Source organism: Apis cerana, linkage group LG7, assembly GCF_029169275.1.
Source record: "Apis cerana isolate GH-2021 linkage group LG7, AcerK_1.0, whole genome shotgun sequence".
NCBI lineage: Eukaryota > Metazoa > Arthropoda > Insecta > Hymenoptera > Apidae > Apis > Apis cerana.
The window spans coordinates 5738153-5765588 of NC_083858.1; the positions used below are offsets into that span (position 1 = coordinate 5738153).

At 18.9% G+C, this 27436-nt stretch overlaps 1 protein-coding gene across 5 annotated transcripts in view; it reads right to left on the reverse strand.

Moving 5' to 3' along the window:
- Positions 1 to 27436, reverse strand: part of LOC108003088 (ras-specific guanine nucleotide-releasing factor 1) — a 142448-nt gene that overhangs the window by 14293 nt on the left and 100719 nt on the right. For 2 of the 5 annotated variants that reach the window (XM_062076928.1, XM_062076930.1), the window contains exons 5-19: positions 25716 to 25822; positions 22007 to 22154; positions 19671 to 19972; positions 16404 to 16633; positions 15828 to 16021; positions 15253 to 15378; positions 14843 to 14945; positions 12549 to 12797; positions 10661 to 10721; positions 10442 to 10577; positions 8865 to 9247; positions 7786 to 7895; positions 7543 to 7647; positions 6704 to 6916; positions 6103 to 6279 (exon numbers count right to left, since the gene is read on the reverse strand). In XM_062076928.1, coding sequence (XP_061932912.1) covers positions 6103 to 6279; positions 6704 to 6916; positions 7543 to 7647; positions 7786 to 7895; positions 8865 to 9247; positions 10442 to 10577; positions 10661 to 10721; positions 12549 to 12797; positions 14843 to 14945; positions 15253 to 15378; positions 15828 to 16021; positions 16404 to 16633; positions 19671 to 19972; positions 22007 to 22154; positions 25716 to 25822 — 2644 coding nt within the window. Of the gene's footprint in view, positions 1 to 6102; positions 6280 to 6703; positions 6917 to 7542; positions 7648 to 7785; positions 7896 to 8864; positions 9248 to 10441; positions 10603 to 10660; positions 10722 to 12548; positions 12798 to 14842; positions 14946 to 15252; positions 15379 to 15827; positions 16022 to 16403; positions 16634 to 19670; positions 19973 to 22006; positions 22155 to 25715; positions 25823 to 27436 lie in introns of all 5 variants that reach the window. The other 3 variants (XM_062076929.1, XM_062076932.1, XM_062076931.1) reach the window with 3 other exon arrangements.

Genomic DNA, 27436 nt, shown 5'->3' on the forward strand with positions numbered 1-27436 from the left:
TTAACAAATAGTAATTATAATATTATTATAAATAATAATTATAATATAATTATAATATTCTATTTAAAAAAAATGAGAGTGATTCTCTTATTCTTCTTTGTAATTATTAAAAAAAAGTCTTGAACCTTAAATAACCAGAAAGAAAAAAATATTTCTTATGTTTATTGAAATGTAAAAAAAGAATTAATTGATATTTACCATATTTTTTAAAAAAATATCCTATATGCAGATCATTCTGCCACCAAATCCTAAGATTTAATCGTGATGAACTTTAAGTCACAACTTAAACATAACAGTCCGTGTTTTATTTAAATTTTATCGATTTATATTTAATTTAAGTTTATAATTTAAGTTTCCTAAGCGTAAATATTTCTAAACGGAATATTGTACAAATTCTGAGTTTTTAATGGAACACTTTGATTATTTTGTAGAATAAACAAATAATAAATAAAAAAAATAAAAATAAATAAATAAAACAAATAAATAAAAGTAAAATAAATGTATATAAATATATATAAAGTTAAGTGTTGACTTTAACAATAAAATAAAGCACATCTGATTTTCAAACATGTTTGAACTTATTGATAATGATATAAAAAATAAAAATTATATTTGTGACATCAATAAGCAAATTTCCTATTTTTTAAATACGTCTGCGAAAGTATCTAATAAAAAAATCTGAATTTGAATTTAAAAGTTAAATCTTCATCTTTATATTATCTATCTAATTCTTTATTTAATTTTAGTTTAAGTAGGAAATATTCCATAATGCTTCGTATTTGATTACATAAATCAAATCTAACCAAACCTAATCTTCTTTCTCGCCATTGTTTTACAATTTCTACTGCCAATAAACCTTTTCCTCCACTATTTTATATTCCATAATATAATTATAAATATAATTATAAATATATATATAATTATATAACATCTCACTCTATAATATTATAAGAAAAAAAAGAAGTGAAAAAAAAGAATTATATTCAATTCACAATTCACTTTGGGCGTATTACAGATAAATATTATCATTTTTTTATTTCTATTGTGTATAGTTTCCAGTGACAAAATTTAATCTTATTGAAATATGTTAATTCATCATTTGAAAACTTAAAAATTCATTGCATGAGCCAAGCATCAAGAGATTATAAGAATCAAAAATAACAATATTCGTGCAAACTGAGATAATAGTATTCATTACATATATGATATTGAAATTCATCTTAAGTATAAGAATCCGAAATCAAACTTCGATGAGCAATCTACATCTGTATCAAAAATGACAAAATCTATTGAAGATATTTTGAAAATCATACTTGAAAAATTAACCAAGCTTGAGAAAAGTATAATAAGAAACTCTGAAGAAATTAGATATCTAGAACAACAATCTAGAATAACAAAAATTAGAAATATATCTATTATCAAATCTGTTACCAAAAAGACAATTCAATAGCATGATCACAGAAACAATTATTATAAACAATTATATTAAACTATTAGAAAACGTTAAAGAAACAGAAATCGAAACGATCGTCAATCTAAGTACATCACAAAATCATCCAGAGTTTGAAAACTATTGGCTATATACTAATAAATTAGAAACCTATTAATAGTTTGCATTAGAATATTACAATTTCATAAAAAAATTCATCAAATATGGTAGAGAGCAATAAAAGAGAATTAAATAAGAATTTAATAAAAAACAAGAAAACAAAACAATCATAGAATTTGATCGATGCTGAATAGCCAAACATAAGCTATAGAGAAAAAAATCATTTAAAAAAACAGTTGAAAAGCCAATTGTAGATCAACTGGTCTAGAAATAAAAAATATCAACATTCGAAGAAAAACGGAGAAAGATTCATTTGATGAATAAAGATTAAATATAAAAATATGATAAATGTGATAAAATAGGACACATAAAGGACACATGTGAAAAATACAAGATTATTAGTAAACATAACAAAAGAAATATTTAAGCGAAAAAACAATAAAGTAACAAAAAAATTAATGCATTGAAATAACAACAAAATAATGCAAAAAATAAAAAAAAATAATAAAAAGAATAATAAAAAGATACCCGATTTAATTAGAATTAGAGTATATCAAATACCAAATACAAGAAATGGCAAGAAAAAAAATCTATTTCTTGACACTAATATAGAAATAAGTAGAATAAAAAAGTGATTAATAAAAACGAGCAACTAATTAATTAACAAACAGATAAAAATATTTTACATGGACAATGATACAAATCAAAACATATATAATCTAATTAATAAAAATATTCTTCACTTGATACCTTTTTTAATAAAAAATGAAATAATTAACTTATCCAAAAAATAATTGCAATTGACTTTCTTCAAAAATACAAATTTAACATAAAAAATATATATTTGAAAAAAAACATTTCATTCTATTGAAATAACAGCAGAGAGAGAAACAACAACAAGATTTTAAAGAATAAACTTTGTGAACATATCTTGATTATAATAAAATATTTATATTAAAGATAAACGCATCAAATGATAAATTATATCATCTTAAAAAAAATATCTATATTGTTATATTTTACGAATTCTTAATAATGCTGAGAAGAATTATACGACAATAGAAAAAAAATTATTTGTAATAGTTTGGACAACCAAAAGACAATATTTGTTAGAATAAAAAATTCATAATATCACAAATGTAATATGACAAATAATATATATAAAATATAATAAATATTACACAACATATTATGACAAATCAGGTATCAAAATGGCTAAAAAAGGTGATATGTTTATATATAAATGACAATTAATTAATTGTCACATATTGCATAATAATATTAAATAAGTACTTTGTGAGCATTTATTATGTCAACGATAATCAGCATTATTTTAGTTCAAGGAAATCTATAACAAATATACGCTTATATTTTTGATTATCAGCATCTTAATATCTTTCTGCATCTAATCACAAGCTCAATTCGAGAAAAATTTATTTAATTTGGAAACATCACGAAAATCAAGAGATATTATTGGTTATTATCCTTTCAGGAAACCAAAAATAATTTTTAAGAGAAAATTACTATGGAAAGAATCTGATTAGCATTTGTTACGAATATATCGTACTCTGACCAAATACGAGTTTTTTTATAACTACGCTTATAACTATACTTACTAATGTGATCGTCGAATACGATCATTTACTATCACATTGTAAGAAATTCAATTCAATATAGATATGCGTACTGCATTTGTAATATAGTCCACTTAAGAAAATATATCATAGTCACAAGCAACTTTTACACACATAAATAAACATCTCAGTTTAAAAATTTTAACACGCACATATATATATCTAATGATTCATCACCAATACTTTCGCAGGCGCAAATAAGTATTTTTATTATACATACAGACAAAATATAATAATACTCTTATATAATATTACTACTTTTCTTTATAAGAAAATACGAAGTGAAAAATTATTCAAAATGTTAATTTCTAAACAATATATTCAAAAATCATCGAAATTGAAGACATTATTTTCCATATAATTAAACAAATTATCATTTTTATAATTATATATATATATCCATAAATACACATGCACATCCAAAAAATCTGTGGAATGCCCAAATTTTTTTATAGATACATATTTACATGTTTCAGTTTATTGTTAAAAATATTATAAGATTTGATTAATTTCGCATTAAACACGAAATAAGTAATATTCATGATATTTCAAATTTATACCATTATTGATTAATAAATAAAATTTGACGGAAAAATTTAACATTTTCCGATATTCGAGATAATAATAGATAGATTACAAATTTTTAACACATTAATATATTTAAATATTAATATACTTTTTATTATTTAATTAATATTATATTAATATTAATTAATATTTAATTAATATTAATTAATATTATCTGTTATCGACAAATTTTTAATTTCTATTATTAATTAAGAATGTTTTTCTATTAATTATTAAAAAAAAATAACTTTGTATTATTAATAGTTAATTAATTATAATAATTTATATATATGATATATACTATGTTAGTAAATAATCACAAAAGCAGATAATCACAAATGCATATAAAATAATAAATTAGACAATGTAGAATAATATTTTTTCGTACAAAATTTTAATTCCAAATAATTCGATATTAAATATTCATAGAATACATTTAACTACAGTGTAGATTATTTTTTTGTTACACATATGTGCCATATATATACATATATATAAAATACATTTTATATTTTTATATTTTGTAAATTAATATTTTTTGTTATATACACATATATATAATACATATATAAACATACATAACTTTATGAATGTGTTTCAATTTATTATTATTTTTAAGTTAAACATTCAGTTTTTATTATTTTTGCTATCGATATGGCAACATATAATAATATGTTGATATTCGCATGTTAAGCGAATATTGGAAACATATCTATTTAATTACTTCATTATTACAGAATTCAAAATCTTTAATATCCGGATAAAAAAATTCGAAAAATGAAGTGAATATTTACGGAACATGAATTTTTTTTCATAAATACGACACTTGTTTTTAATTGCAAAAAATGTAAAGGATCAAATTATGCAAATAGAAAAAATTTTAAAATTAAACAATTTATTTTTAGATAATATTAGTATACAAATTGTTTTTCATTTCTCATTTATTATATGTTGTCATATCGACAGAAAAAAATTGAAAGTTTGACTTGAAAATAATAATAAATTATGATATTCATATATACAAACGCACAAACAAAAAATTTTAAAATTTTTATGGTATAATTAAATGTGCTCTATATCATCAAATCTTTAATATTATTAATAATTATTAATAAGTTAATAAAGTTTCGTATGAAAAAATATCATTTTAGATTTTTAATTTATTTTGATAATTATTCAACATAGGAAATCCTCATCGATTTTAATAATTTTTGAATATATTATGGAAATCAATATTTTTCTCTTTATATCACTGCTCAACTTTAGTTTTCAAAATAATTATAAAAAAAAGATTGACTATTATATATTTACATAGAATTTTTCTTATATATTATTATTTATATATATATTACTTATATATATTATTATTCATATATATTCATAATTGTATATGCATAAATATATATATATGTAACTGTCTCTTATTTTTTATTAATTTAGCAATATAGTAGCAATAATTAAAATATATGAATATTAATCAAAAATCTATTTCCACATAAATTATGATTGGCTCAAAATATTTCAAATCCAATACTTGGATATTATATTCCATTATATTCCAGTAACTATCATTCTACAATAGATAAATGGTTAATCGTAAATTTATGTATGTATTATGCAACCTTAGATACATATACAGAAAAATTCTATATAATAATGGCAATCTTTTTTTATATATATCTTGAAAATTAAGACGATAAAATGCAAAGAAAAAAATTTATATTCGAAATTTTGTCCTATAACATGTTCAAAAATCATAAAAATCGGCAATAATCCGAATAATTACTTTCTTCGTGTAAATAAATAAATATATTTATTTCATTTTCTATAAATGAAATCTTTTAAAAAAACTATCTGTGTGATCTTTGAGACCATTTATTCTTTTGACATCTTCTGACATAATAATAAATGATTTAAAAATTTAAAATCGTGAATAGGATTCTATTCTACAAAAATAAGAAAAAACTATTAAAATTAATAAATAATAACTATAAGAATTATTTTCACTTATGAAATCATCTTAAAGTAAGTTAAGACTGAAAGATGTAATATTTTCGAAATTATTAATTATCTTGATATAATATTAATATATAATATGTTCAGTTTATTTAAACATTATTTAAACATTATTTTCTTACTGAAAATATTTATCTTATTGAAAATATTTCGCCACGCAATTGAATTAATATTCCTATATTGATAATAAAATAGAATAAAAATATGTGTAAGAATAGATCTTCTCCTATTCTGATTAATCCGCATTTTTTTTGTAAAATTTGTTTCCAGCAATATTGAACAGTACTTTCAATATGCGCTTATATATGTAATTTAAAAAAACTATATAATAATTACCTTTTTTTGAAGGATCCGTTGTTACAGGTGTATCTGTTTCTTCTGAGGCACCACGCGAATAAGTAGCCTCTTGTGGACTTCGATCTGATCCAGAACCTGATCCAGAACCTGTTGATCCGACTAACGTAACAGAGCTAAGATTACTTGGAGAAGAAGGTGCACTTATTACTGTATTATCTGAAATATAATTATATATTTTTAATATCAATATTATATAATATTTTATTAATCATATTATGAAATATTTATTATAATAAATAATAAAAAAATTGAAATAATAAATTAGAAAATATTATCATTTTAAAAAAACAATGTGATCTAAAAAATGCATGTTTAATGCAAATATTTCAATAAAATTAATACTTATATAATAAATAATATTTATGTAATATTTATATTCTCTTATAAAATTAATTTCTTCCGAAAGAAATTTTATAAGAGGAAAAAATCAATTTTATAATTTTTATTAATGTAATTTTTTTATATAAATAATTATTCAATTTAATACAAAATATAAAAAAATTATATGATTTATAGTTATTCTATGGTTTTTATCATTCCTTAAGATGATTCAGCGATAAAAAAGTGAAAAATTGCTTACCTGTCAGAGTTTCAGAACTTGATGAAACCGCAATTACTTTTGGTATTGTTAAATGACAACCATCATCTTCTTTTTTGTCCACGCGAATGCTAATCTTTCGTGGTGTAGCGGGAGATTGAGAATCAATGGATGCAGAAGACGATTGTATAGTAGGACTCCGTTTTATAATCGGAGGAGCTTCCGAAATTAAACCTAATTGCTGCTCTTCATCTACTGAAATAAGCATTATAATTATTTCTAATAATACAAAATAATATAAGTCATAGAATAATTTTTAAATATAATTTTTAAATATATTCATTTATAATATAAACAATATTAATTAATTTAATAATTACAAAATTATTAATAATGAAATATTTGAATAACAGTATGTGAGATTGTTAGATTTAATAATCTTTTTCTTTAATGATTTAATTAAGAAATAAATTTATGATATAATTTAAATTATATATTATTGAAAAATAAATCACTTCAGTGAAATATAAAATATAATAATATTTTTAAAATTATTTTTAGAAAGAAATATCCTTGCATTATACATGAATATTAAAAATTATAATCTACGTAATTAAATTACATTTATATAAAAATATATAAATATATAAATAGAGAAATATATAAAAAAGATATTATAGACTATATAGACTAATAATTTAATTCAAATATATAAATATCAAATAAAAAATTTTTTCTAAAAATATTTTATCTATTATAAGATAAATTTTGGATTTTAATTCCATTATATTCAATACCTATTCAATTAAATATTAATAATTATTTATTATCCTAATATATATAAATTAATACTATATTTTATATTTTAATAAAAAATTTACCCTTTTTGTATCCACTTCGCCAATATCCCTTTGAATTAAGAGTATATCCAGGGTAATCATAGGAACTTTTTATTTCACGACTATCACTTATTTCAGATCCATATCCTACATACCATGAAAAATATGTTATTAGCTATACTATATATAGATATTAGAAATATAGTATAAATATTATTCAATAATTATTCATTAAATATGGGTTTTAATGATTAAATTTAGATTATAAATTTATAAATGTTATACCAGAAACTGAACTATCTCCACTAATTCTTCGTGGTGAAAAGCTACTTCTTCTTCTATCATCTACATGCAATGTAGAATCTGTTGTAGTTACTCCCAATACATCTAAAGACCTAGACATATAATTATATGTAATTGTAAATGTGTGAAAATTAGAAAGAGTAATGTTTAAGTTATATTTTATTCAATTACAATTTTTATTATATTTGCACAAAGAATTATTTTAATATATAAAAATTAATATATAATATATATATTATTTATTCTAATATATATTAATATAAATTAATTTATATAAATATGTATATATATATTTTTTTGAGTAATATTTAATATTCTACATAGAATAATTTTATGATTTTTTATTGTCAGGAATATATTTTTAAATAACTTTTTATTCGTAGACATAATTATTAACATTATTACACATAATCTGAAGACAGACATAATCTAATATCCAAAAAATATTCGCAAAAAATTTTTGGTAGCTATGATTAAAAAGTTCATATCATTTAATTTTCTTATTCTATTTATTTCGTTTCTCGTATAAGAAATATTTGATTATAAAAATATTTTTTGAATTTATTGATACATTTATTCCTGACATCTATGGCAATTTTTAATTATATCAATTTTATAGTTCTTGGAATCTGTTAAATGTTTAAATTAGACAAATGGCTAAAATATTTGTATACTTATTATATCATGTTTATATAAATACCATATTGTCACTACTGAATAAATGCATAAATTATAAACAAAATTTAAATGTAATAATACAAAAAATAATATTTTTGAAAGTAATTCAAAAACTAAGGCTATCTATGGATTATATGTAAGGAAAAAATTCAATATTCAGAATTATTAATAATTCATATTTAAATTATAATAAATTATAATTATAATTATAATAAATTATAATAAATATTGAAATATTAATATATCAAATATATTATCCTTTTATATTAAAATATAAAAATATTTTAGTCAAGTATATATTTATTGAATAATTGAATTCTTTAAAAAAACTAATAAAATTTATTATTAAAAATAAATATAAATAAATAATAAATTAAACTTACACTAGAGAACCAGTAGGCATCTCAGAATCTGGTGGTTCGGCTTCATAAAAGACTTTTTTCAAAGCTTCGAGCACGGTAACACCATCAGTAAATACTCGATACGTTAACAAAAATGTATTGAGAAAATCAATGCTGAGAAATCTTAAATCTGTTAGTCGTTGAAGTAGACGCTCAGGAGTGGCTGATCGAATTTGTGGAACCTTGCAAGAATTTAAAGTTCTGCTGAATCTGATGTCTACATCATCTTTGAACAATTTAGGATCATTCCGGATGGATTGAGGCATCGTGACGGAACTGGTATCCGACAACGAGCCTCGAAGCAAATCATTGAAGTGAACGTTATCCATACACTGGCTGATATCGCTGATCCACGCAGCTTTTTCCTTTAATTATGAATTTAAATTTTTAAATTAATTTTGAAATGATCATATTATAATTGATTTAATTGATCTCTGTTTTTTAAAATTACATAAAATATTAATCTTTTTTATGAATATATACAAGATATTATTATTTATGATATACTTTTAAAGATTCAAAAAACCAAAAACAAATACAAAAATACACAGAAATATTAATTGAGATTTATTTATTTAGTTACAAGCAATTGAAATTCGTACGTATTAAATGAAGTAAAATAGAGACTGCAAAATTGATATAATGGAAACAAAGGGATCTCACATTATTTTCATTTCGCTTTGTCTGCATTTTGGTGTCTAAAATCTATTTTGCAAAAATGTTCCATAAATATAATATTTTGTACATATATAGCTTCAAAAAATATACATTTGGTATATCTTTTAAAATATGATAACTTTTTTAAAATTTAATGAATTTAACTTTTTTTAGAAATTAACAGAATTAGTTTCTTAAATAATATATAAAAAAATTGTTAAAAAAATTTTGAGAATCATGAAGAAAATAATGAAAATTTAAAAGATCATTTATACATTTATATCACTTATGTATACATTAAAAATTTCGTCGAAATTTAATGTCATAATGAGCTATAAATAATTAAAGATAATTAAAAAGTTTTTGACTTTTACGACGGTTTAAAAATCTAAAAATTTTTTTATTTTTCACTGTTACTTGTTTCTTGTTACTTACAATTTGAATAAATTTTCAACACATTTATATTTAACAAAAATATATTCACAAAATATATATTTCAAATTTTTCACTAAAAAAAATTGAAAAAAATATTTTTTATTATTTTCTTCGCGATTTTAACAAACTGCAATTTTAAAATTTTTTTTTAATATTATCTAATAAACTAATCTGTCTAACTTCTCAGTTAAAAACTCAAGTTTAATTTTAGAAAAATTATTGTGCGTTAAATGCTTTTTAGAACTATTTTATGTTATGTATGTTATATATTCATATTTTATATATATGAAATGAAACTTAATTTGAAGTGAAATTTTTATTTTATGTGTATTATTTTTCTTTACAAAAATTTAAAGGATTAACTTTTTATATATTTTTATTCATATATTTAACATATTAAAAATAAATAATATAAATAATTATAGATCAATCATATAATAAATATAATAGATAATAATAAATAATACCTGAATAGTAGGAGCTACGAGATGTACTATAACTTGAGTTCCACCAGATTTTAAATCGAGTATAATTTTGAAGTCACGGTTCTGTACTTGACTACTGGCAGTTCCGCTACCACTACCGCTGCTCTCACTGATACCGCTGGACATCGAACATACTGACAGTTCTAAAATCAGTTTGTATTCACGGCAATATTATATTAATTATATGTAAAGTTAACACACTTTTGCATAAGGCAGCTCATCCATTGCTTAGAATGTCGTTGCAGTCCCAAAGCTGAAGAAGCTTGAAGTGTTGCAAATAAATGTAAAGAAATTAGAAATAGAAAAAACAGTTTACAGGAAAGCTAATTTATTTAAAAAAGAAAATAAAAAATTTTAAATGAATTAATGAAATTTTTATAAAAAAAAATTATAAGAAAAATAAGAAATACATAACATTATAATTAAATAATATATTTTTAAAGAAAATAAAATATAGATGTATAAATAAAATTTAATTTATTTTTTAATTTAATAATATTATAAAGATAAATATTTAGAACATTTTTCTTACATCTTCTGATTTCAATGTACTTGAAATATATTGTTAAAATCATTTTAAATAACTCTTTTCTATATATTACTATTCAACTTTAATTTTCAAATCGAATTCATTCAATTTTATTTTAATAAAATTACTTTTATAATTGATAATATACAATATATTTCGTTTCTTATGTTATTGTTTGAATTTTTTATTTATATTTTTTCTATATAATAATGTCTAAGCAATAGTCTATAAATACATTAACAAACGCATATGTAATAAGAATGTTAAAATCTTTATTTAGAATTCAAAATTTACGAATGTATTCATAATGACATGTGTAATAATTCACAATTTAATGAAATTGTAATTTTAGAATTTTTAAACATGTGATACGAATATAATAATTTGAATTGATGCAATTTTTAATCAAACAAAAAATTATTCGTAATAAATTATACATTGTATAAAATGCAATAAATCTTTGAAATTTAATAAGAAATAATTAATATTTAATTATTATAGATATCACAATCAATATATATAAATAATCAAAATAAAAAATTGTGAAAAAAATAATATTTTTTTAAATTCAGTATATTCTTTAAGTACACATTTTAAACATTTACATTAATATTTTAAAATTAATTTTTAATCTATCCATTAATTTTTTTTATTAATTAAATTAAGTTATATAAAGTTATATATTTAAATTAAGTTATATATAAGAATATAGTCATTATTATTAATAAACCAATTAAATCTAATCTAATATAATGTATAACTAATCAATTATTCAATCATTCAATCATATTTTTTAATCTTTATGATTAGATTATATAAAAACATTTGATATAATTTTTATAATTTATATAGGAATATAATCGTTGTATTCATGATAAATATATTCATAAAATAAGTTCAAAAAGTTTTTTTATAAAATCTCAGAAATTAAAGCCATACATTAAAATTATAATTTAGTAAAAAATAAAAAAAGTTATTTAAAATAATTACATATTTCAAGATCATTAAAATCGATAAAAGAGCTATACTTTCGAATAATTAAATATTGTAAATAATATAACAAAAATTGCATTAGAAGTTAAAATTATGCTATATTTTGAATAATAAATATATTACTCGAAAAAATTTAAAATTCTTTAAAAAATTGAAAATTAAATTCTAATCCGCAATTAAAAATTAATTAAACAAATATTTTTCAAAATAATATGAATAATAAATATATAATTAAAATCAATAAAATTTTAAGATTTTTAAAGAAGTTGAAAATTAAAATAATCAATAATTGAATAAATATTAAAATAAATCTTTCTTAAAATAAATTTTCAAAAAAGTTTCAAAAGACTTAATTTTATAATAATTTAAGCAACGCTAAATAAATTTGTTGCCATTAGAAACTGCTAGAATTTTAAAGAAATTTTAAAAAATTCATATTTACTTATATAATAATATACGATCCATTATAAATAAAATATATAATATAATTATAGTGTAAAAAATTAAACATAGCATAGACTTGCATGATAAAAAGCTTTAACTGAAGAATAATAATATTTTTAATACCATCATCATCCGCAGTACCCTGATCGTTAGGATCCTCCACTAACACCGCATCGGAAAGAGGTATTTTTCCGATTTGTGGAACAAGATTCAAACGACCATCATCATCTGATTGACGAGTCGTTAATAACAAATGATTGGAAAAAAGGAAGCATTGTCTAATTACTTCCTTATCTCCACTTTTCCCTCCGAAAGTTGCGCTTAGTCTACTTCGCGCTCCTTTTGGTTTATCTAAAATTTGGATGAGTGTACCTAAAAAAAATAATGATGTATTATAATATATAAAAAAATTTGATGCTTTTATAAAATATAATATTTAAATAATAAAGTTGAAATAAAAAATTTGATTTGAAAAAATTTAATTTTAAAAATTATAAGCAATTTAAGTTTGTCTTAACAAAATAAAACAAAATAAAACAGAATTGTGATGAAGATATACATTCTGTCTATATTCATCTTGTTTTATCTATGTAAACTTCAATTTTTTATAATTTAATAAATAAATCTCAACTAATATTTTTGTATATCAATCTTTATGTTTCAATTTTTGGAGTGAACCTCTAAAGTTTCCATGAATATATTAACACATTGTGAAAAATTAATTTTAGAAGAAAAAAATAAATACATCACAAGTACATAAATTATTCACTCAACTAATTATTCTATATGAAAATTTATAATTAATTAAAATTTAAAAAAGTAAAAATAATATCAATTAAAAAAAACAAATATAAATATAAATTTTACAAATACAAATACAAATATAAATTTTAAATATAAAAAAAATTATTATTTTGATTATTACATTTTTTATTCTATTTATGTCAATGTCTACAATCAGTATAAATATAATAATAATAAAAAATATTAAAATTACACACATATACAAATATATATACCTAAATATATATATCTGATATCTTTGATTCCTATACAATTATTTGTATACTTTTTGGTCTCTTTTTTTTGGACGCGTATAAATATAATAAATATAATAAATTTGATACATATATAAAACATAAAAAAATCTATGCGATCACATTTTCAAGATATGCTGAATTATTCATATCATATATAATTGTATTTATTTGTTTCTTCTCTTATAAATCTTACAAAACAATCTCTGTTTTTTATCAACCAAAAATTTTTAAAATTTTCTTCTTTAATATTATTAAGCACAATTTATAAACACAGAAAATCCATAATTTCGATAATAAAAATGCCATGAAAATAACTAATCACAGGTGGGTTTTTCTTTATGCTATACTTAAAAGTGAAAGAACTAAAGGTAAAAAATATAATAATTATAATATTTGCGTAGAAGCCATGTGATACGATTACAAACACGAGAAATCAGAGCCGTGTTAACAACTTGAATTTAACATCCATATTCTTTTCCATTATTTTATACAAATTAAAATTAATTAAAAAATTTATATTTTACAATATAAATAATTTACATTATTATCTTTTTATAAATATAATATTATATATGTAAATATAATGTATAATTTTTATTCAATTCAAAATCTAGAATTCTCTGATTGAAAATTATATTATATTTTAAAACACGTTTATATTTCTATCTTATTAAATAGAATCATTAAAATAAATCTAAATGTAAAATATTTTTAAATATTCTAAAAGTATTTTTTAAATATTTTCGATATTTTATAAAAATCCTGATAGTAATTATGGCGTATGATCAAACGATTTCAACGTAGAAATGCACACAAATGTATAATCCCATCGATTCTAAAACACTAGGCGTCACTGACCACAAATTTTCACTTTTCATGATTTTTTCTATGAAACTTTCGATATACTATTCAAATATTATTAACTCAATTAAGATTTTTATTAACTGTAATGAAAATTTTTTTATCGATTTTCTTGATTCTAGATAAGAAAGAGGCAAAACAAAAATATCAATAAAATTTTTGTTACCGACATTTTTCATGAAAGAAAAAGTAAATTTCTATTTGAATATATTTGCATTATTAATAATCGAAATAAAAAAATAATGATATTGATAATGAATTATAATAAAAACAACTATTTCTGATCAATTTTTTAACGAAATATATAATATGATAAAAAAAGAGAAAATAAATTCTCTTTGTTAACAATTGTTATACATCTCAAATACTTTGTTATATTGTAATAATAATGCCTTATAATAGTAATAACAATTTTGCTCATTTTCTATTCGTTTCAATTTTTCTTATCCGTTTTATAATCTTATTCATTATTTATTAGCTTAAGAAAGCATTTAAGAAAAAAATAATTTCACTCACCCTGTCTAACGAATACTTGATTGACATCAAGTAAAATATCGCATCCTTCTACAATCATTCGTTCGACAGCTAAATTTTTTCGTAAATTTTCTGTTTCGCTAACCTAAAATAATATAAATGTATAATAATAATAATGACAAATATAATATAAATATAATATAATAAATATAAAATTAATGTAATTAATATAATTAAAAATATAATAATTATAATATTTAACTATATATAATAATTATATATATATAACATATTATAATTATATATAATATATATATATTATATATATATATATAATATATATATATAATATATAATATATAATATATATATATATATAAATAATTTATATATAATATTAAAGCAATATTTAAAATTATTGTTTTTAAATGAAATATATATATAATTAATACTTCGTCATGCATTTGTCTTGATAAATCTTCCAATTGTTGTCTCGCATTTTGTAAACTTTTTCGTTCAACATGATCATAGGGAGTATGCGCCAATAGTTCGTGCAATGTTATGATATATCTTGGAATCTGAAAAGTAAATATAAAAAATTAATTCTAATGCATCTTTGAAATTAATTTGAAGTTATAATATTTGAGTTGTGAAAAGGATTCAATTTGATTCTTTTGGAAATGAAAACATAAAATATTATTTATTTATTATAGTTTTAAAATATTTTTCACACTATTTTTCACTATGTGTTTTATGGAAAAATAGTCAATACAATTTTTACATACGTATATATTGATTTATAAAATAACAAAACAATTAATAATAAATGTTAATTAGCATTAGCATTTTTTTCGCATTATAGTAAAAATAAATTTTTTTATGCATAATTACAATTTAAAACTATTATAATAAAATTATTACAAAATACGGATACATAAATATTACATTTGTTACGATAAAAATTTAAAACATAAGCATTTAAAATTAATATTGCAATTATAAGTTTTATACGAATTAAATAACATACCTGATGCATAGGATACGTTAAAAATGTTTCTAGAGATCGTCCTCCACAAGCAGTCTTATTCTCCAATCTAGTGAGCAATGCAGCAAATGAAGATGATTGCTTGCACTCAGTTAACACTTGAAGACTGTAATGATGATTTCTGACATATTCTTGATAAATTGCCAACATGGGTAATAACATGTCAAACAAATCGCCTAAAATCATAAATACAATAATTACTGATATATCATCTTCTTATATTAATAAATATTCCAGTAATAAATTTTGAAATACTGTTAACATAAAAAATCAATATATTATTTATACTTTTATTAAAAGTATTTTATATGACATTGTTTTACTTCTATAATATCAAAATATGATTTTATATACTCCGAATAGATTCTAAAATAAATTATATTAATATTAGAATGATTAAAAATGTAGAAATATAAAAAATAAAAATTAAAATATGGCCTGAATTGAAATGTTTAATAAAAATTTTAATGAAACATAAAGAAACAGTATAAATAATGAAAATAGCAATTCTATGTAAAAAGATCCATTTAAAATAGATTATATAAATAAAAAACATACCTAAAACTAAAGTGGGCCAACTCTCCATACGAGAAGTAAGACCCTTCAGAAAAATCTGATGAAGGAACAACACTGTTTCGCTATTCAAAAATATGCTATTCACATCCTCATGACTACAAGGGGGTTTCTTTGAACTGGCAGCCATCTTAAAAGGTCTCAAGAAACAGCTTACTAATATTTCCATTTGTTCTGTATATTCTTCTTCTGCTTCCACCATTTGAAATACTAAACTAAAATAAGAAACGGTAATATAAATGTCTCGAAAATCAAAATTTATCATTAAAATATAAATAAAAATTTTTCTAAAAATTTTTTTTACAATATTTTATAATAATTTAATTTATTTTTTATATTATTTTATAATTATCATATTTATATATAAGAAAGAATTTATAAAAATATATAATATAAGACATAATGAAATAATAAATATTGATAATAAACACTGTAAAAATAAATGAAAGATAAATATTCTAGATCATTCGAATTTAACTCATATAATACAAGATCATAAATCATTTTAATGCTGCCAGTTACATGTGACAAACATTTATATTGACAATTTTTTTTATGAAAAAATTTATGAAAGAGAATGTTATAATATTTCAAAGTAATAAATAAAATTAAATAAAATACAAGCATTTTGATTATAGAATAATATATTAACTTTTATTATTTAATTAGTAATTTAATTTGTCTAATTAAAAAATACTCAAGTATATTAATTTTGTTTTGTGTCTAATTAATTAAAAGCATGATTAACGCATCTTCAAATCGAAGACAGTGCAATTAATAAATCGACTTTTTATTTAAAACTAATGAATTTCCGTGTTCAAGGACTTATTATTTTTAATAATTAATTTTTAATATGTTTGGAAAGATGGAGAAGCTTATTTCTAGCAAAACTATTATTGATTTTGTATATTGTTTTCGTAAATAATAACAATTAATTTTTAATAATTATTTATATTACATTCATATATTATGTTAAATAAATATATTTTTATTTTTTGTATATTGATAAAGATATAAAAAATTTATTTTTATATCATTTTTATATTAGCAATTGTAATAATTTTATTTTTTAAGTTATAATCTCAATTATATAACTATTTTTACTAGAAGAAATTAACGTTCATACTATGAGAGATGGACATTAACCGTTAAGAAAATAAGTTAAAAATTTTAAATAAAATTACTTTAAGTAATTATTTATTAAAATATTTAAATAGCATTTATTCGTAGCTATTATATTAGTCGATCCGCTTTTCATATAATCTCAGGTTGTTTGCCATTACAATTATTAGCAATTATTATTATGTTTTGGACAATAAATTGAAATAATTTATGGAAATAATTTTATTTGTAACTTTAACTATTAAATTTTTTTTATTACTGAATTTATAATGTATATGTCAGTATATTGTCATTTAAAAGATATTTAATAAATATTTATAATGGCCAGATCAATTATTAATATAAATATATAACTTGGTGAAAATTTATTTTTTATATACATTTGAATTTTTTTGATAAAATTCTTATATATAGAATGAAATTACTAATTAATTATTATTAATTTTATTAGTAAAATTATCATAATTTTATTAGCCCAAATTGTTTCATATTTTATTTTTGTATTCCATAGATTCAAAAAATAATGTTATATCGTGTTCATATAATTAAAAAATGGTCATGTATTGACATATATATTATCATGAATATATACGTATAAGTAATATTTAATAATATATTGAGTACAACAGTTTTTTATTAAATAAATTTATAAATAATTTAATAATTGTAAAAAATTTATAATAAATTTTAAAATTTTAAATTTTAAAATAACTGAAAAACTAAACTTAATTGCCGATTATGTTTAAAATAATATCCTTTACAGCATATTTTAATATTTTATAGCTAATAAACATATCACAATTCATATTTCTCAAAAATATACATATGTATATGTTGTATATATATAATATATATATGTACATTCAATATTATTTAAATAACATATAAATTAATAGTATATTAGAATAAATTAATATTACTAATAGTATTAATATTGGTATTAATACTAATATTAAGAAAATTATATACAACAAGTTGAAAGATTATATCATTATACCATTATACCATTTTTTTGTTAATTTAAATCTATTACTTAAGTTGACATGTACATCGCAATATGTCTCAATATATAGATTTTTAAATATAAATAAATGGTGTTATTTAAATAAGGAGAAAGAAAAAAAAAGATATAGAATATATTATATTATATATTTGCAGATTTGTTTATCTATCACAATAAATGTTATCAAAAAAATGTTATTTTGTTTACAAATAATTAAAAAACATAAATAAAATTATATTATAAATAAAATGAATTTAAAAATGGAATTTTTTTGTTCAAGAGATCATTTTTTTAAAACTTTTTATCTTTATAATAACTAAAATATGGTAAAATACAATAAATTTAATGTTGAATTTCAAAGTCAAGATCATTTTTGCACTCACTTTTATTTAAATTTCTTTAAATTTCATATAATATATATATTGTAGGTTATATAGATTTTTTTATTATAGATTTTCATTGATAGAAGATAGAATCACATTATAATATTCTTTAAATTTACTTTTTACATACCTTTTTTTATATCCCTTTTTATATAAAGGATATTTATATTCATGAAATATCTTCAAAAAATCAATCTTAAAAAAAAATATATAAAAATTATAGAAAAAATTGTTTAAGATTTATTAAAACTTATTTATTTTTATAAGTAATTGAAATTTGTTGTTTAGATAAAGCGGGACGGAAAGAGAGGCCACTTTATTTTCTTTATTACATTTTATTACATTTCTTTTACATTTTGGTGTGACATTTTCTTTTTGTCTCACTTCATCCGATATGAATTTAAATTATTTGTAATTTAATAAATAATTTTCAATATTTTAAATAACTTTTGTATTTGTTTTGATTTCTAAAATTAATCTTTCAAAAATATCTCGCGAACATATTAACATCATATATGTATATGACACAAAGTTTTCTATTATTTTTTATTATTTATTATTTATTATTTTATAATTTATCGCAACAATTATAATAAAATTAAATTATCATTATTATTAATTTATCATATTTTAGTAAATTTAGTAAATTTATTATATAATCAAAAAATATCATTTAATATCATAATTTAATAATAAAATTTAGATTAGATTAATAATTGGAAAAATAAATGATGTAATTCTTACCTATTTCGTTTACGCATGCTTTCTGCATGGGGGCTTTTAATATACTGCTCGACGATTTGCTTCCACCGTCTACGACATAGCCATCCTCTGAAAAAGCTCTGAACCTTTTTAATTTTCTGCATTTCGATCGAGCCTTCGGTAATATCTCGTAATCCAAACACTGTAACTCCTGAACTTTGTCCTCCGGAACCAAAAAGAGATCCTGACATATATAAACTACCAGTGCCTTGGGACATAGTTCTTTGAAATCCCGGCCTACATGTCGAAGTTACAGGTCTTAACTCCTTCTTCAGAGCACACAACTAAAAAATTAAAATTCATACATTAAAAACCAATTATGTTATTAATACATTTTTTTTACAATAGTATTTAAAAATAAAAAATGTTTTTACTCGAACAATTTAAAAAAATTAACTTTCTATAATTAATTTTATTTTATAATTATCTAAAATTATCTAAAAATTTCTATAATTATCTAAAAATTTTAAATTAAATTAAATTATATTTTATATTATTTTTATGTTAAATGTTAATATAATACAAAAATTTACTTATGGTATAAATCTTATTTAAAAAAAAACATTAAATTAATTTAATAAATTTTATTTTTTGAAATAAAAATTGAAACATAAATAATAATAGAATAATATAAAAGAAAATAATATAAAATAGAAATGACATTTCTTTTTTATATTATATACACAGATATTTACGAATAAGTTATTGCTCGCAAGATTTATAAACAATTTATTCTGAAAAATTCCTTAAAATTCCTCTTTTCTTATTATTATTATCAATCATCGCGATTCTATTAAGCCTAAATAAAAGAAGATATTATCTGAGAAGATTGCCATTTTTGAGAAAAATTTAGTTGATATTTATAATTGCATATTTTTGATATACTTTAGCCTGACTGAACCAGAATCCAATCCCAAAAATAACATATTCCAGACAATCAACAGCAATGAATATCAGTTCTAGTTCAAAGAAGTTCAAGAAATCTATAATAGATATACGTTGATTAATTCCTGATTATCAACATGCTAATATCTTTGTGCATTCATTACTATTTCAATTCGAGGAATTTTCCTCTAGCTTATGGGTAACGACGAAAACATTGACTACGATATTATTGATTATTATCATGGAAAATCATAATCCTCCAAATTAAATTGAAAGGATTTTCTGAAAGCATCAGCTTCACTTGATGGAGAATTTAATTAATATCTGTTGTAAATACAATAAATATTCTGACTGCCAAATATGACAAGTTTTTTTGTAATGACACATCATGCTCGCAATCACCTATTATCTATTTTGGTATTGTGAAGATTTAATTAATTCTGCGTTATGAACATGTACTTTGATTGCCGGATATGATAAATATATAGTTTTGTTGTAATTATGTATCGTGTTTTAACCGTCAGACACATCTAACTTGAGATTATGAGAGACTTTCATATAGATACCCATAGTTGTAATGTAGTCTTACGTTAAGAAAATACAAATGGTCATACACAAATATATCTTGCATCTGTCGAACATTCTACACACATCTATAAGCTTCTATTCATCACCATTATCGCGAATTCAAACAAATATCAATTAAATAGATATGACATCACTTCTATTATTTCACTATATTATTCTATCACTATTTATTAAATAAATTATTATAATATTTATTAAATAAAAAATTTTTATATAAATATAAATTTGCAAAATCTTTCTCATTACAAAAATTTATTGTGCATATTTTTATTTTCGTATATTATAATTGTTTTCAATATTATATAATTTATTTTAAAAATAAAATTTTTATACTTTATATTTTATACAATTATTTTTATTTTAATTATTATTTATTTTAATTATTATTAAATTAATAAATAAATTTATTTATTTCATGCAAAATTAATACGAAAGCATGGAATTTTCATTATGATATGAATTCATAAATTCTTCTTTATCGAAACATGCAATTTCAAAATTAAAAATTTAAAAAAAAATTTTTCAGTTTTTCGTAATTAATACAAATTTTTATATATTTCAAGTAATTTAACAATGATTATATTAATAAAAAATGAAAGATCAAACTACAGGCAATATTTTTAATTATTATTAAAATTATTTTATAATCAATATTTTTTTATTTATTTCAAAATTAAATTTATTTTTATATTTTATTTGCATTCTATTTGCATTTTACATTTTATTATCAATACATATATTATCACGTATAGATTATATAAACAGTATAAAATATAATAATTCCAATTCTAAATTAAATCCACTATATCAAAATCAAAATTACATCAATCTATTTTATAACTTACTTCTGTTCGAAGTTTTTTTATTTCTGATGCAAGTTCTTCGCATTGTTGTGTATATTGCCATTTAGCTGTCTTCTCGCTCTCGACAATTTGTAACAAATGTAAGTGTTTCTGCTCGAGCTCCTCTTTTTGCAATAGTAATTTGTTGAAACTGCAATTAATAATCAAATTGATGATAAAATAAATATCTATATCTTTCGTGTATTCGTGTATATTTAATTGCATTGTGATTCAAGTATAAAATTTGAATGCAACTTTGATCATTATAGTTTATTATATTCAATTAGAAAATTATATATCAAATTACAAATAAAGAATTATATTTCTTTGTCTTTGTATTAATTTAAAATATTTATTTCATTTTATAACATCTTTATTAATTTTATAAAATAAAATAGAATAATAAATTTACAATTCGAAAAGATAATAAATGATTCTCATATACATTTCGCGTTGTAAAATATGCAATAGATCATTTCATTTTAACAAAGTTATGTGATTGTCATAAAATTAAAAAATTCTTCTGATTTTAAAAATTTACATATATAAAATACATAATATATATATATAATACATAATATATAATACATAATATATACATATTATATTATATACATATATAATACATAATAAATAATCATACGATTCTTATTTTTTTCTTATCTTTTTTTCTTGTCATTAAGAAAAAATATTATAATATTAATTTATATAAAATTATCTAACATTAGTACAAACATATAAATTAATTAATTATAATATAAACATAAATTAATTTATATTTATTGTAATACTTATTGCAATATTATTGTATTATAAGTAATACGAAAATAAAATTAATTATTAATATTCTTTAATGATTACCATTTTATAAATAGATTTAATATTATTTTAATAATATATTATTATAATCAATTCTAATTGCAAAAAATATAATAATATATTAATATTAATATTATAATAATAATATATAATATTAATATATAATAATAATATAATAATATTTATTAATTATATTTTTAAAATAATATAATATAGAATATAGAAAATTTATATAATATAGAAAAACAATAATATACATAGAAATAGAGTTATTGAATATATAAAGTCAACATATGGTTAAATCATAAATCATGCAAATTTTTTAATATTAAAAACTTGAACAAAATAAATAATTCTGGATTTTAATTTATTTTTACATATAACATCTCTTATACTATCTTTATATGTATATATAAAGCATATATAAAATAAAAAAATTTTACCAAGGAAATCAATTTATTAATATTGTTTATTATTTTACATAATTTTAAAATTTTTTAAATAATTAGTTTCAGAAGAAAAATCTGAATCTAGTCAATTATTTTCATTTAATTTATTTGAGATTAAAATTTTTAATAGATATATGCAAACAATTTGAATATTTAAGCTTACATTCATTACTAATTAAAAGTAATCGATAACCATCTTTCATGTAATGTCAAAAGACGAATTGGATAATATGGTTGAAACATTTATTAGGAACGGTAGAATTATTAGGAATGGTAGAAACATATTATTTCCAAAATTAATAAAAATATCATTATATTATAAATGTTATGATATTAATAATTAATAAACTGCGAATGTGTATACACGTTTGTACTACAAAAATTAAATATACAAAAGTTTAAAGAATGATTATGAAAAATTTATGATATGCAAAGAATTAAAAATATTCAAAGTACATTACAGATATGATATTTAAAAAATAAAGCGATTTATGATATTTGAAAAATAAGGCAAATCTTTATTTAAACTCTATTTCTTTAATCATATTTCATAAAAATTTTATTTAGTTTATATGCATAGCATATAAATTACTAATTAAAGAAAACTTAGATATAAATTAAATATAGATATTTTAGAAATATTTATTTTAAATAGAATTAATAAAATTCTATTATTTTTATATTTCTATATTTTCTAGAATTATTAATTATTACTTATTAATATTGTATACATCATTTTTCTAAAATTTGATTTTCACAATATAAATAAATTTTATTAATTCTTTTTATTTGAAATAATGAAATTATATGAAAAATATATTAAATACATAAGTTTTCACAGTTTTAAAATATATACAAAAAACAATAAAAAACATACATCATTAATATAAAAAAAATTTATTTGATTTACATTCAATCAATTATATCAAAGTAATTTTCTTTTAAGTAAATTATTTTTTATGAAAAAATTTTAAGAAAAAACCCAATTTTTAAATCAAAAAATGCTTTGTCTTTTTAAGCTATATAATTATTGAATTTTTAATTTTGTATACAATTATTAAAATTTTAAATTTTAATTTCTATTTTTCGAAATTTTTAACGAATTTCTAAAAGGTTGCATTAATTACAAAATATGATAATTTTATAATAGTACAATATAGAGGGGTTTAGAATTTTCTAATCCTGATTAAAAAAAATGTTTTTTTGATGACAGTGACTTTGTATTGTCTTAGAAGAAGAATGATTTCTCGGCATTCTATAAAACAAATTGCGTTTCTTTTTTTCAAGCGAGAAATTGATATTAAATAATTTATCTGAGAAATAAAAAATATTTGTTTCTAAAGGAAATTAAAGTATTAAAATTTTATTAATAAATATAATAAATATTTTTTCGATATTAATAAATATGTCTTAAAAAAAAACTTCAAAAAGTATTTATATATTATTTATATATTATATATAATATTTTTTTAAAAATAATTAATTATTAAGAAATTATTTTTTTAAAAAATCATTCGATTTATATTTAAATGACAATATTTAAATTAATAATTATTTTCAAAAAAAATCGAAGAAAATAGTTATAAGAAAAAAAACATTTTGTTCGAACAATTTTCAGTGCTAGTGACATATATCAAAAACGATATGTTTAATACATATCTGAAAGCATTAATAATGTCTACATAATCAAAGCTCTATTAAAGACATTGACGTAAAAAAAAAAAAATAAGTCAATTATGAAAGAATTAGGAATTTATCTCTCAAATACGAAAATATAAATTATACAAAAATATGAATGAAAATAATTTAATTGTTCAATTTTGATTTAGCTTTATATTTAGCTTCATAGAAAATAATTATACGAAAATAATTTAATTCATTTATTTAATTCTATTCATATATAATTTAATTCTATTCATTTTTAATTTAACTATCATATAAAAAAGAATAATACGTAATAAATTACTGTTATTTTTTTCATTGATTTGTCAAATTCAATTTTTTCTAGTATTTTTGAATAATTTGTCTCTCTTTGTGGAATAAAATGTCCTTTCAAAAACATATTTAATAAAATTCTTCTTTGCAAATTATTTGATTTACAATTTACATTTTCAAATACATAATTTGTCTTTATTCCTCCAACGAAATATTTTTTTAGAAGTATATTTAATGAAATTTATTCTTATATTTCAACTTAAAATTCAATGCAGATGAATAATATATTATATCGAATCGTTATGATTTCACAACGATTATTCGATATTTTCATTAATAATGCTGCATTTTCATTAGTGAAATAGAATTAATATATAGTATATAAAATAATATATTTTAAATAATAATATATTCATATATATTGAACCATTCAAATCTGTCATATAAATGTCATTGCTGTGATTTCATATTAATGCAATGTATATAAAAATTATACGTATAGTAATTACCTTGCTTCTCGTATAGCTTCGATCCATGTTTTACAATCGGACTCTGTAGCTGCTTTTAATTCATATTGCCGTTGATTTTCTCTTCTGTAAGATATCGCAAAACAGTGCTGAAAAAAAATTATAACAGAATAAAGAGTTTAAACAAATCTCATATATAGATACATAAAATCTTGATTATATTTGAAAATTTATAGAAATGTTAAAACATTACTTAATGTAATATCTTTTATTTGTATAAATTAAAAATTTAAATCAAAAAGGAGATTAAAAATTAAACCACATTTCGTTATAATTTTTTTATCTTAAAATTTTCTATAAAATTTGTTGATTTATAATTTGTTAATTTATTTTTATTATCTAATATCATGAGAAAAAACAAAAAAAAATAATAAGAAAAAGCAAATATATAGCAAATAAAACAAATATATACTTCCAAGAATAATACAAAAGTTAAGATAAAAATTTAAAAATTATTATTAAAAAAAATCTTTATTTTTTTACTTTTTGAATGTATGAAACCTTAGAAAGAATTTAAATTTGATGAATGAAACAATGTATTTCCTTAATATAAATATCAGAAATAGACTTAATTATAATTTTATTTAATAAAAAAAAAATTGTTACAAAAAAGTATGAATTATTTCAAATAAGGATCTTTCCTTGAAATTCATTAATAGTAATTATATTTGTTATATAATATAAAATATAATATAATATAAAATATACATATAATATTATATATTATACATATATTTTATTAAAAGTAATATGTCATTAAGAGAATATTCTAATTTAGAATTAAAAAACCGATTTTTTGAATATATATATCATTAAAAATATATCTATCAAAAGATTATTTATAATATTAATTTACAATAATATTATAATATTATTATAATAATATAATTATATATAATTTTCTAATTTTAATAATATTATTATTAATTAAACATTATTTAAATATTATTGATTTTAATTAATATTATTAAATTAACATAGTTATAGACATCGAAAGAAAATGTTGGCAACCATAGATTAGTCATGAAAAATTTTAAATGTAATTTCTTTAATATTTTCTTCTATTCTTTTTTTTTTGTAAACTAATAACGAAAAAAAGACAAAGAAAATATAATATTAGTAAAGAAATTTTAATATTATTCTTTTTTTATAATATTCTTTAAAGAAATAAGAATATAAAAAAATATAAAAAATCTTTTTTAATATTTATCAAACAAAAAAAGTTTTATTTTTTTAAAATTGATAAAAATGTATTTTTGTCATTAAATAGAAAAAATATTTATAAATTCATTTTTTGTACATTAAAATTTCTATTATTTTTTTATAATTTTTCCACATTATATTTATCTAAAGACAATAATAAGCTTTTAATTTACTGTTTAAAATTCCAATGAATGTATTTTAACTTTATATCATTTTATATAGATTGCATTTATTTTATTTTACAAAAAATATTGCATTGCATATTTTGTATTTTTTTAAAACATTCGAACTGTCTTTATATTTCTAAAGTATATACTAGAGATATCTTTTGCTATTTTTAAAAACTAATGCTATTGAAAATGTTGAATCTATTTCTGTCTAATAGTAATAGTATAATATTACTTTTTAGAATTAAGAATTGGATAACAACAAATCTTATCTGACAAAATATGATTAATCAAACATGCATGAAAGAAATAAATAAGTATTTATTATGAAAT